We start from the raw sequence: 12,638 nt of genomic DNA on the forward strand, positions 1-12,638 counted from the left end.
GCCCCTGGGATGGGGGGCCTGGGCTGGAAGGGGGCAGCCCCCCCCCCGGCTATCTTAGTCCAAGTTTCTTCTTCTCTTTCTGCTTCTTGCGCACCACATCAATGTTGCGATCCTTCCACATGCTCTTGCGCAGCTTGATGGGGCGGCTGCCCACGTATTTACCTGCCGGGGGGCACAGATAGGGGCAGGGGATCAGTAGATAGGGGGCAGCAGGTGCTCCCAAAACGGGGGGAGGGGACACATTTGGCTGCACCTTGCTCCGCAGAGGGGGTCGTCACACCCTCAGGTCCCTCCTCTCACCAGGCTGGGGACTGCCCCCAGGCCAATCCCCAGGGCTCTATGTGGGGCTGAGCTGCCCCATAGCTTGCATCGCCCGCCAGGCCCTGCCCCCACAAGCTGCCTTGGGGCTACCCCCCACGACACACGCTGGGGGGTGGCAGCAGGGTCAAAGGGCAGCCAAGCCAATTGAAGCACAACAGAGTAACCTGCCCCCCGCCCGTCTGTGGTGTGACGGCCTAACCCTTCCCCCCAGGGGAACCTGTCCCCACCTCCCCTCACCGTTCATCTCACGCATGGCGCGGACGTAGTCGTTGGGGTCCTTGAAGCTGACGAACCCGTAGCCCTTGGTCTTGCCGGTGCGCTTGTCCCGGATCACCTTGGCCTTGAGGAAGGACGGGTAGCGGCTGAAGGCCCGGGCCAGGATGTCGTCGTTCACCTCGTTGCCCAGGTCCCCGCAGAAGATCCGGAAGTCATCTGGGATGGGAGGGGTGAGGGGAGGGTGAGAGTGGGGCAGGGCCATAGGAACCAGCTGACCCCTGCCTGTGATCATGGCAATCCTCTGCCACAGAACTCAGCATCTGCTCCATTGAATGAGCTTGCCAGGTCAACCCCCAGCAATATCCCGTGGCAGGGAGTCCCAGAGGTCAACTCTCAACCTCAGCCCCCTGCAGCAGGGAGTCCCACAAATTAACTCCAATAATATCCTGGGGTTTGCCTGTGCCCTGCTCCGGTTCAATCCCTCCCCTCCCTACCCCAGCCACCTGGGATTCCCCCCTCTCACCTGAGTCCCACTCCAGCAGGCTGGAGCCCTCCCAGCAGCTCCCGGCCGCCGTGCGGATGCAGCGCTTCAGCTTTTCCTGCCTCGTTTTCTTTTTGTCCTCGACCACGGGCTCCACCACGGGCTGGGGAGGCCATGGGTCAGCAACATCCCTCAGGGCAGAACCCGGAGCCACTGTCCCCGTGCTCTCCACTCCCTCCAGAGCGGATCAGTAACACTCCCAACCTTCACAGCCCTCCGGCCCAGGGCTGGCTCCAGACCCACCGCCTTCCCTGATGAGATCCTGACTGAGCCATGGCCCCCACCCCCAGCCTGCAGCCTATTGGCAAAGGAGGGACCATCACAGTGCAGACCAGGCCCCAGCCATGCAACACCCCTACGGTACAGAGCCCCTTGTAGGAGCAGCCTCCCACCTTGGCACAGGACCCTCCTTACCACTGGCACTCCTGGTGTCTCTGGAGAGACCCCACCCCCAGCCCTCTCATGGTTCCCCCTACTCCAGCCGATTCTCTCCCCATTGTGTCCCCCCACAACCATCTCATGACATCCCCCACCCCAGGCCTCCTGTTGTCCCCCTATTCCTGCATATACCCCTCCCCTGATCCCCTCCGGCCAGAGAAAGACGTCCCCTTACCTCCATTGGTGCAAATCCGGGTTCGGGGCCACGGGGCCGGCGCCCTCGTATGGGACCCAGTTCAGGCCCACGCAGTGCAGGCAGCACCCTGGCCTCTGGCATCACAGGCTCCACCTCGGGCATGCTGGGGCCAATCACAGCCTCCTCCAGCCCCCCTGGCTCCTTCTCCTCCACCACGACTGGTGGGGGCTGCTCCCGCAGCTCCTCCTGCAGCAATAAGGAGACTAGCACCAGGGGCCATGCGACTACAGAGGGATTAGCCCGGGGAACTCCCCACCTCATTAATCCAGCCCAAGGGGAGGGGTTGTGTGTTAGCCCATGGGACTCCCTGCCCCATGAATCCCATGGGAGGTCAGCCTGAAGCCCTGAGTTAACTAAATATCCAGGCAGGACAGGGTATTATACAGGAATTAACCAATAGGACACTGGAGCTAGCCCATGGGACTTCCTGCCACTGGGTAGCTACTGGGGTTAACACAAAATCACTAGTGTTAACCTGCAGAACTTCCTGCTAGGGACATACACTGGGAGTTCGCTATGTCCCCCACACTAACCCTTCAAACATCGATGCAGTGGGCGAAATCCGAAGGGTACCATAAGGATGGAATCCTGGGGGACATGAAAGTCCATCCTGCAGGACCCCTCCACCCCTACTGCAGGTGTGTGGCTGGCATCTGCCCTCTCCAAGCTCCCTGCATTCCCCCACAACCTGGCCAGCTTCAGAGCCCTTCCAGGAAGTCTCCCAGCCACAGGGACATTGCAGCAAGCAGCTTGGTATGTTTTAAAGGGGGAACAGACATTTAACAACCCCATACAAGACTGGCAAGGACCAGAACTCTTGACCCTCATGCTTCAGGGCAGGAGCAGAACCACAAACTGGGGGAAGGAAAGAAGGAAACACCCCCCCCCCCCATTGGGATGGCCCAGCAGGGTGTGTTGGGGGGGAGGGGGGATTTAATGCCTTCCTTTCAAGCACCAATGGAGGATGAATGGCAGAGAGCTCTGCCCCCGCCCCCGCATACCTCCTGCTTTTTCACCGGCGGCGCAGAGTACACCGTGGGGGCTGCCTGGATCACCATGGGATTTATCTTCGGAGCTGCCACGACGGGGGGGCGGGGAACCGACATCAGAGGAGTGATCGGGCCGATGGGGACCCCAGGTCCCACCTAGACATCAGCAACAGCAGGGCCATTAAAGGGGCTAATACAGACAATGGCTCCCTGGCCAGTCTCTGTCCAGCAGCTGGACAGAGCTCAGAATACCGCCCCACCCCAAAGCTCGTGAAATGCAGCTGCCTCTGGGGGACATAGCTGCTGGTGAGCAGCCACACAACAAATGCAGAGTGTCTTGTAGCAGGGCCAAGCAGCACTGACTGATGGGAGAGAGCCTCCTTTACTGAGCCCTCCACCGTGCTCCCTGCAGTGCCATGCTAAGGCATCGGGACCAGCCCTGACTGCCAGGGGAGAGCACCCCCACCCCTCCCCACCCCCTGCAGCACACCACCCCCTAGTGCCATGCTGGGACCAGCATCGACTGCAAAAGGAGAGCACCCCAGCACAAACACAGCTTCCTGCAGCACCTATCATTCCTGTTTGCCTCTCCTCCAAGTGCTGACCAGCCTCAACCCAGCTTTGCTCCAGAGCTGATCCCACAGTACAGCCACCCTGGCAAGTGAAAGCCAACCGCCACTCCCCATTGGCTCCTGTCCCTCCCTCACACCCCATTGCTGAAGGAAACGCACTCACCGGTGGGCCAGTTCTCATCGGCCCTATGGGCCCCATGAGCGGGCCAGGAGGCCTCTGCATGGGGGGCCCCATCATCATCTGTGGGCCCTGGGGACCGGGCATGGGGGGCCCCACCATGGCTGGGTGGTGTGGCGGACGCATCGCCAAGGGCCTGGGAGCACCAGCTAAGAGAAAGACAGACAGGAATGGGGTTTCCATTTCTATGACAACAGGATTTCCCTCATGGCTTTGATTCTGGAACTAGCCCCTGATTCAAGGAGGGAGGGAAGGCCAGGAAATGAAACTTACCCAACAGGAAGTGAAACTGACCACCCCACCCCCAGGCTACAGGAAGTGCAAAGAAAGAAGCAAGCAAACAGCGAAAGTCACCAAGAAGACAGGCCTCCCCCGCAGCTCGGGTATTAGCATTTCCCCTGAGCGGGGGAGAATCCATGAAGTGAAACTGGTCTCCCCTGTCCCTTGGCAAAGAATACAGCAAACAAACTGCCAACCTCAGGATTTATAGAAAGGCCTGGTTTATTTCTGCAAGAATCTCACTTATTAGGAAAACTTGGGAGAGAATTTTTATTGAAATACGATTTCAGATTCAGTGTCTCCTGATTGAAAGGGAGAGCACCAGCAGGATCCAGGCATGTTAGACTAGGGTAAAGAGAGGGCTGGCAGGGGGGAAGCTTACCAGATCTCTGCAGGACGTGAGGCACAAAGGCTGGTCGAAGGATCGGAGGCCTCTGTGGAGGGACAACTGCAGAGGGCGAGAAGGACAATTTTACATTAAGGCGCCAGGCTGGGTATTGCAAGTGCTGGGTTCAATTCCCAGAACTGCCGCACGTGCCCTGTGTGACTGCAGACAAGTTACTTTGACTCTCCGTGTCTCAGTTTCCTCACCTGAAAAACCAGAATGGTCCTTCCTTTGCCTTGTCTAATTATATCAAGAGCTTTTCGTGGCAGGACAGTCTCTCACTGTGTCTGGGCAGTGCCTGGCACAAAAGGACGCTGACCTCAGCTGGGGCAGAGACTGTCTCTTGCTGTGTCAGGGCAGTGCCTGGCACAACAGTGCCCTGATCTCAGCTGGGGCAGGGACTGTCTCTTGCTGTGTTTGGGCAGCGCCTGGCACAACAGGGCCCTGATCTCAGCTGGGGCAGAGACTGTCTCTTGCTGTGTCTGGGCAGTGCCTGGCACATCTCAGCTGAGGGTGCTACTGTATTACAAATAGACCAAGTGTTCCAGCTCTGGGATTGATCATTAGAGGAAAATCCCTTCTGGACTCCAGGCTGTAGGGCAGCAATGCAATGCCAAGAATCCCATTACGCTGAAGAAATTGCATCCTGGCTGATTAGACAGCTGCCTGTGGAGGAGGGGCTTGTTAATATCCTTCCACACCCATCCCGATTCTGTACGGCGATCACATGAGTTATGTCAGACATCTAGGGTGAAGGAAGATGGGAGCCGGAGTCCACTCCCCCAACCACGACCGGAGAGCAGGTGCCCACACATGCTTCAACAACATGAGGCAAACTGAGTCACAGCCGACTCCTGGCTCAGCTGGATTCATTTCCACCCCGTCTTGTGATGTCAGCACAGACAACAGAACAAATACAACATCTTCTCTACACCTTTGCAGCTGAAGGATCCCAAAGCCCTTCAGAGGCTGCATATACAGTAATCATTCACTCAGTGATAAGATGCAGCTGCCTCTAAGGTGGGACACAGCAGCTGTATACAGGCAGCAGCATGTCACCATTGAGTGAATAACTGTGTATGCAGCCTCTAGAGGGCTTTGGGATTCTATATAGCGCAGGGCTAAGATGCAGCTGCCTCTTGGGGTGGCGTAAACGCTGTACAGCATTTATAAAGCATGTCAGGAACAAACTTTGCTTGAGAAATTATTCCATAACTGTCCACTAGGGGGTGCAACTTGCACCATCCTCTTAGCAGCTGTTGTAGGCCACTTGTCAGAGAGGGGATACCTCACTAGAAGGACCTGCTGGTTTGATCCAAACAGCAGGGAGGATGCCACATTAGATGAAGCCACAGTTCTGATCCAGGGTGGCAGGATACCGGGTTAGATGGGCCTATTACTATATATGATAAAGCTGCTCCCCAGAAGACGGCTGTTCAGTAGCCCCATGTATGAAATGGAGTTACTGGGTCTCCTGTCAGTTCCTAACTATGTCAACACCTGCAAACAAACAAACCCAGGAGGCACAAATAGCTCATTGGCAGCCATGGCAGAGGAGCTGAGCCCCCTCCAGGTGGTGAGGTATGTGTGTGTGGGGGAACTCTTGTCCTATCGCTGTACCTGCCCTGCGGATGAAGAGGGGGCTTCGGTTCTCGGGGCTGTCGATCCGGCACCTCTCGCCAGCGCTGAAGTTCACTCAAAGAGAAAGAACAGACACATTGCTTTGGAATCTCAGACGCGCCATGTGCAGTCAGACACTAGGCCACCGAGAGACACTACGTACCTGGTCCCACGAACGGTACCGGGGGGGCCACGATGGGGGCCACGACAGTGGCTGCAGCAGCTGCTCGGGCTTCTAAGCTCTGCTGGACCTGGAGCAGAACGGAAACATGAATCAAGAGAGGCAGCTATTAATGCAGACCTCTATAACACCCCTGAGGGAGAGGCACATGGGCCAGTGCAGAAGGAATACCACCCCTCCTCACACTCCCTGCCCTGAAACATCTGTCCAGAAGCAAACAGGCCTCAGGTAACACAGCCCCCACCATCCCAGGAAACATCTGTGCAGCTGCAGAAAGGACTCATAGACTCATAGGTCAGAAGGGACCAATCTGATCATCTAGTCTGACCTCCTGCACAAGGCAGGCCACAGAACCCCACCCATCCAATTTTATAACAACCCCTAACCCAGGACAGAGTTATTGAAATCCGCAAAATTGGTTTGAAGACCTCAAACTGTTGAGAAACCACCAGCAAGCGACCCGTGCCCCACGCTGCAGGGGAAGGCGAAAAACCTCCAGGGCCCCTGCCAATCCGCCCTGGAGGAAAATTCCTTCCCGACCCCAAATATGGCGATCAGCTAAACCCTGAGCATGTGGGCAAGAGTCACCAGCCAGCACCCAAGAAGGAATTCTCTGCAGTAACTCAGTTCCCATTCCATCCAACATCTCCCCGCAGACCATTGAGCAGACCTATCTGGTGGTAATCCAAGATCAATTGCCCAAATTAACAATCCTATCATAACATCCCCTCCATATACTTATCAAGCTTTGTCTTAAAGCCAGGAAAGTCTTTTGCCCCCACTACTTCCCTCGGAAGGCTGTTCCAGAACTTCACTCCCCTAATGGTTAGAAACCTTCGTCTAATTTCAAGTCTAAACTTCCTAATATCCAGTTTATACCCATTCGTCCTCGTGCCTACATTAGTACTAAACTTAAATAATTCCTCTCCCTCCCTAACGTTAACCCCCCTGATATATTTATATAGAGCAAGCATATCCCCCCGCAGCCTTCTTTTGGCCAGGCTAAACAAGCCAAGCTCTTTGAGTCTCCTTTCATAAGGCAGTTTTTCCATTCCTCGGATCATCCTTGTAGCCCGTCTCTGAACCTGTTCCAGCTAGTTAAAGGGCATGGCAGGACCAGGAAAGAGGCTGAGCAGTGGGATTTGACAGGGCAGCTGAGGGAGTGAGACTCGCAAGCCTGGCATAGGAGTGGAGGGTTAATTTAGCTTTAGTTCAGTTACACCACTGGCCTCTAACACCACCACACCCATCAGCACACAGAGAGGCAGGAGAGATGGACGACCCCGCACAGAAATTAGAACAAACGGAGAGACAGAGACCCACTCCGGGAACAGCCCATTAAGGGACTCGGTCCCAGCTACATTCCGTCTGTGACCCATCAAGTCCCTGCCAACCTGCAATTTAGACCACAGACGGAAAGGGGAAGGACACGGTAACTGAGGCTACTGCTTTTCATGCAGAGCAGTTTTCATAGATTCCAAGGCCAGAAGGGAGCATTAAATCATCAAGTCTGATCTCCTGTATAACACAGGTCAGAAAATTTCAGCCTGATCCCACTGCACTGAGCCCAATCACGTGTGTTTAACTAAAGCTTCCTCCAGTAAGGCATCCGGTCTGGATTTGGAGACATCAAGAGATGTACAATCTGCCACTGCCCTGGTGAGTTCGTTCCAATGGTTTGTTTGGGTTAAGCTAAACAGGAACAAGACACTCCTTAATCTGAATTAACTTCTCAGTGTAGACAAGCCTAGAATAAGGTAGGGCAGTGGTTTTCAACCTTTTTTCATTTGTGATCCCCTAAAAATATTGAAGGCACGGACCCCTTTGGAATTTTCACACAGTCTGTAGATCCTCTGGGGTTTTCGGGCCACAGGTTGAAAACCACTTAAGTAGGGAATGAATTTAAAGTGCAATAGCTATTCTTGATTAACTCCCTATGTGGCAGACCTTATTCCGATATGAGTGTTCCCACATGAAGATAATTAGGATCAATTATTCCTAAATAGTTCCACGCATAAGCAAGGCATAACTGTAAAAATCTCCAGGGGAAGGAATGTCTTTTTCATTGTGTGTTTGTACAGAACCAAGCAGGGAGCCGTGGTCTATGAGGACACTTGGCAGAATTTTTTAAAATAATTTCAGAGGCTAATACTGATGTTTTAAAGAATTTTTTCACCAATTTCTATCCATTTAAATTGTCACAGTTGCAGGATATTACTGTTGGAGGTTAGACAATAATTTAATGACAGCAAATGTTGAGATTTTAAGAGTTTATAATGGTTACAACACAAATTGCCAACATCACATGTCAAAGTATACAAAGTAAATATCCTTAAATCAAACTCCTAAGTTTTCAAGCAGCATTTTGCTTACTTTGCATGTAAATTTTGATCATCATGGATGGAAATATTTTTTCAGCATTTGCAAGTGCCCAGTGAAATCAATGTTTAATAACAAAAAACGAACCCTTCCCTTCCCAGCCTAAGATGACCAGGGCCCCAGGAGCTACCCCAACACAAATAAGTGACTGTCACAGTGGAAAAAGGTGCTTCACATTTAATGATATTTCCACCACAATCTGCTCCACCACCCAAAGAGCATCCTACCCATGTACAGCTCCCTAAAAGTCAATAAGGGAGAGCAGCCGGAGACCCCTGAGGTCTATTAGGGACCTCATTATGTTGATCTATTAACCTGGGGGCAAAGGTACCTTGGTTGTGAATATTTCATCCAGTAACCGGGAGGAATGGACAACTCACTCCCTAGTGATGGGTGCCAACACTGTCCCCTAATGACACAGGCAGATGGACACACAGCAAAGATGGCAGGGTATGTGTGTGTTGGGGAAGGGGCACGGAGGAGCACAGTCACAGAAGCCCAAGTCAGGGCTGTGGCCAGCACGTGCCCAGGACATCTCTGGTTTTAACCTCCAAGCTGCCAGAAACCTACATTCCCGCACTGTGTTTCTGGGCCAACGAACTGTAGTGGCACCCAGCATCACCCCCACACTGCTCATATCCCATGGTGAGGGATAGGCCGGTGCCTCACCTGTTGATAGGTGTTGGTGGCGATGATGGGTCGGATCACTGGGACTGGGGGCACCGTGGGCACAGTTGGCACTGCCAGAGCTACCGGGACGGCCTCCACCACCGGAGCCCCAGAGGGCAGGGAGACAGGGGCCCCCAGCACCTCCTGCTCAAACCTATACAGGTTGAGGGATGACAAATGGAACCACATTCAGGTCTCTCAGCTACCATCCAGAGTTTTCCACGCTCTTGCCCTGAGGCCCCCCTCCCCACTCCATCCCAGTTCCTCAGGTCCCCCACCACAGGACCCTTCTTTGATACAGGGTCTTTCACTGCTTTGCCTTGGTATCTGCCGACTCCTGGCTCTCTTCCACCCAGTGCCCTATTCCCTCCACCCAAGGGCTCCCCATCACCCTCAGACACCCCAAGGATTCCACTTGCTCCCCGCTCCCTCTAAAGAGTTCACATCCCTTTGCCCTTCAATCTCCCTCTAGGACATCTCCCTTCCCCACGTCTCTAATGAGGCACAGCCCCTTTCTGCTCCAGATCTCCCATCCCTCTGTCCTGGGCTCTGCTCATCTCAGGCCCACCGCTGTCAGCACTAATCCCTCAGCTGAACGCTCCTGCTCCCTCCCCCCGCCATCCTCCCAGATACCCCACCCGATGCCTGCCAGCCCCTTTATCCTCTTCCCACCGCCTCCCCCCCGGATTCCAAACCCCCTTCCCGGGGTCTCCCGGGCTTTTGTCCCAGCGCAGCTCCCCGCAGCCCATCCCCCAAGTCTCCCCGGCCACCTCTCCCCACCCAGCGGCCTCGCCCCTTTTTACCCTGGTCTCCCCACTCGAGCGCACCCCCCAAACCTCCTCCCCACGGTCACCCCGGGGCCCTGCTCTCCCCCCTCCCTCCGGGGGCCCCTCCCCCGCGCTCACAGCGCCATCTCCGCCTCCATCTCTTTCAGCCGCTCCTCCCCACTCTTCGGCCCCCCCGCAGCCGCGGCGCCCCCCGCGGGGCCGGGTCCCGGGGCTGGGGCCCCCCCGGCGGGGGGCGGGGCGGGCGGAGCCGCCATGGCGGGGTGCGGGGTGCGGGGTCCGGGCTCAGCCTCCGCCGCAGCGCGCTACTGCCCGACACACCCGCTTCCGCCGATGACGAAAAGCCACTTCCGGCGCGGGCCGCTGAGGCATTAGCGCCGCGCCACTTCCAGCGCGCTTTTATGACGTAACAGAAGGGCGCGCGGGAACAGTGGGGCGGCTGGAGCGTTCTAGGCCGGAAAGGGGCGTGGCTTGAAGGTCCCCATAGGGCGGGACCAGGAGGACGGAGCTCCCATTGGCCCTTGCGCGGAGCACGTGATTCCTGTCCCTTTTCAGTCTCCTGCGCAGCAGTGGGGCGGGGACTTCCCCCCTCCCCTTTCTCGGAGCTCAAGCAGGGCCCCGCCCCTTCCTGGCCCCGCCCACGCAACGGGCCCCGCCCCTCGACGGGTGAGCAAGACGTTAAGTAGCGTCTCCTCCAGGCTGGAGCCTGATCCGCGGGTGGGCGGGGCTCGCCCTGACTCCTCCCCAGGGGCCGGGCTGGGCGGAGCCAACTTCTCCCTTCGCAGGGCCCGGGCTGGGCACCCTGGGGAGCGTGCCCCGGGCGGGCACGTGGCAGTGGGGTGCAGAGGGGGTGGGATCGCGCCTCTGCCCGGCTCACAGCTGCCCCTGACCCCGCCCTCTGGGCCCAGCATCCCTCCCACCCGCCCTGCACAGCTGGCTCACGCTTTTTGGTTTTATTGGTATAACTAGGGCCCTAGCAAATTCACAGTCCAGTTTGGTCAATTTCACGGTAACATGGTCAATTTCATGATTTCCGCTATTTAAATCTGAAATGTCACCTTGTTGTAATTGTAGGATCCTGACCCAGAAAAGAGTTGTGGCTGGGGAGGAGTCGGAAGGTTATTATGTGGGAAGCAGCTGGCTAGGAGCACAACTCTGAAAAGCAGAGTTGCTGCCGGCAGCAGTGCAGAAGTAAGGATGACGTGGTGTGGTATTGCCACCCTTACTTCTGTGCTGCTGCTGGCGGGATGCTGCCGTCATAGCTGTGCGCCCTGCCAACAGCTGCCGCTTTCCAGCTGCCGAGCTCTGAAGGCAGCATGATAGAAGTAAGGATGACAATACCATGACCCCTCAGCAACTCTCTTTTGGGTCAGGACATCCACTTTGAGAAAGGCTGGTCTCCTCCCTGAAATCTGTATAGTATACGGTAAAAGCACACAAACGATCAGATTTCGGGGGCGGACACCAGATTTCACGGTCCGTGATGCAGTTTTAATGAACGTCAATTTGGTAGGGCCTTAAATATAATGCAGAACGAAAATTTCCAAAATATACTGCTTTGAAAATCTGAAATTTCTCTGTTTTTGTTGTTGGGAAACACTGGCCCTTCCACGTGAAGGACAGAGGGGCTGACAAAAATGAAAGAGAGGCTGAGAAAGGTGCCGATATAACAACCAACAAACAGTTGTGTGCGGTTCTGAGGTACTTTTGACACAGAAGCGAATTTTATCAGTGTTTGGTGTCATGATTGCTTTGCCGGGTAGAGATGATGAATGAATCAGATGTTTGCAGACATTTCTTCAAACTACTTTGGGATTATTTTTAACATTGTCATTTGCTATTTTTTGTTTGAAACATCTGCCACCCCTCGACTGGGATACAAGTACCAGTTTTAGGGTTTTGATTTTGGATTTGATTGTCATCTCATAGCTTTGTTGCTAATCTGGATAAACTCTTGCTGTGGCTTGTAGCTTTTTTTGTTTATTTGTTTTAAATCAAATCTGTACTAGGTATCTAAGGGAAGCTTTCGTTTGTTGTTTGATGTATAGACCAATGTGTTAATAAGAAAACTTCGTATCAGTAAATAGATTGGGCTACTTTGGGGCTGTTTTTTAAGTGACTTTGGGCTATTAATGCAGTAGAAATGCAGTGTCAAACCAACCTAATAGCTATCTTTGACAGGATAACAAGCCTTGTGGATGGGGCATATATTGTATATATTGACTTTAGTAAGGCTTTTGATACAGTCTCGCATGACCAACTCATAAACAAACTAGGACAATGTCTACACTGGCAACTGAACAACAAAACTTTTGTCTTCTAGATGTGTTAAACCCTCCACTCCCAAAAGACAAAAGTTTTGCCAGCAACAAGCATCAGTGTGAACAGTGCTTTGTTGGCAGGAGCGCTCTCCTGCTGACAACGCAAACGCTGCTTGTTGGGGTGCAAGTCTTTTGTCAGCAGGACAGCTGACAAACAGCTGCAACACTGCATGACTTGTAGCAGCACAGCTGTAGCAACACAGTCATGTTGCTAAAAGATGTATAGCCTAGGGAAATACAACCTAGATGGAACTACTGTAAGGTGGGTGTATAACTGGTTGGAAAGCCATTCCCAGAGAGTAGTTATCAGTGGCTTATAGTCGTGCTGGAGGTCGTGCTGGAAGGGGTCCCGCAGAAATCAGTTCTGGGTCTGGTTCTTTTCAATATATTCATCAGTGATTTAGATCATGGCATAGAGAGTACACTTATAAAGTTTGCGGACAAAGTACTAAGATGGGAGGGGTTGCAAGTGCTTTGGGGGATAGAATTAAAATTAAAAATGGTCCAAAGTAAATAGGGTGAAATTAAATAAGGACAAATGCAAAGTACTCCACTTGGAAAGGAACAA

General features: G+C 54.1%; 1 protein-coding gene across 1 annotated transcript; it reads right to left on the minus strand.

The window, feature by feature from the left end:
- Positions 1-30: 30 nt before the first annotated feature.
- RBM42 (RNA binding motif protein 42) lies at positions 31-9,967 on the minus strand. The gene is made up of 11 exons (XM_030543207.1): positions 9,870-9,967; positions 8,965-9,118; positions 5,899-5,986; positions 5,736-5,810; positions 4,113-4,178; positions 3,437-3,600; positions 2,714-2,857; positions 1,692-1,898; positions 1,061-1,181; positions 559-753; positions 31-162 (listed from the first exon to the last, which is right to left on the minus strand). The coding sequence occupies exons 1-11, from the start codon at positions 9,887-9,889 to the stop codon at positions 50-52; spliced, it is 1,347 nt and encodes a 448-aa protein (XP_030399067.1). The 5' UTR covers positions 9,890-9,967; the 3' UTR covers positions 31-49.
- Positions 9,968-12,638: the final 2,671 nt, after the last annotated feature.

This window comes from Gopherus evgoodei, unplaced genomic scaffold (assembly GCF_007399415.2).
Source record: "Gopherus evgoodei ecotype Sinaloan lineage unplaced genomic scaffold, rGopEvg1_v1.p scaffold_31_arrow_ctg1, whole genome shotgun sequence".
NCBI lineage: Eukaryota > Metazoa > Chordata > Testudines > Testudinidae > Gopherus > Gopherus evgoodei.

Bases quoted from the DNA above. Each gene is read 5' to 3' on its own strand.
- RBM42 (XM_030543207.1), bottom strand. From the start codon at position 9,889: ATGGAGGCGGAGATGGCGCT. The intron at 1,899-2,713 runs GTATGCGGGGGC...TTATTGCTGCAG, and splicing joins CGCCGGTGAAAAAGCAGGAG to GAGGAGCTGCGGGAGCAGCC. The intron at 163-558 runs GTGAGGGGAGGT...GCCCCCCGGCAG, and splicing joins CGCCATGCGTGAGATGAACG to GTAAATACGTGGGCAGCCGC.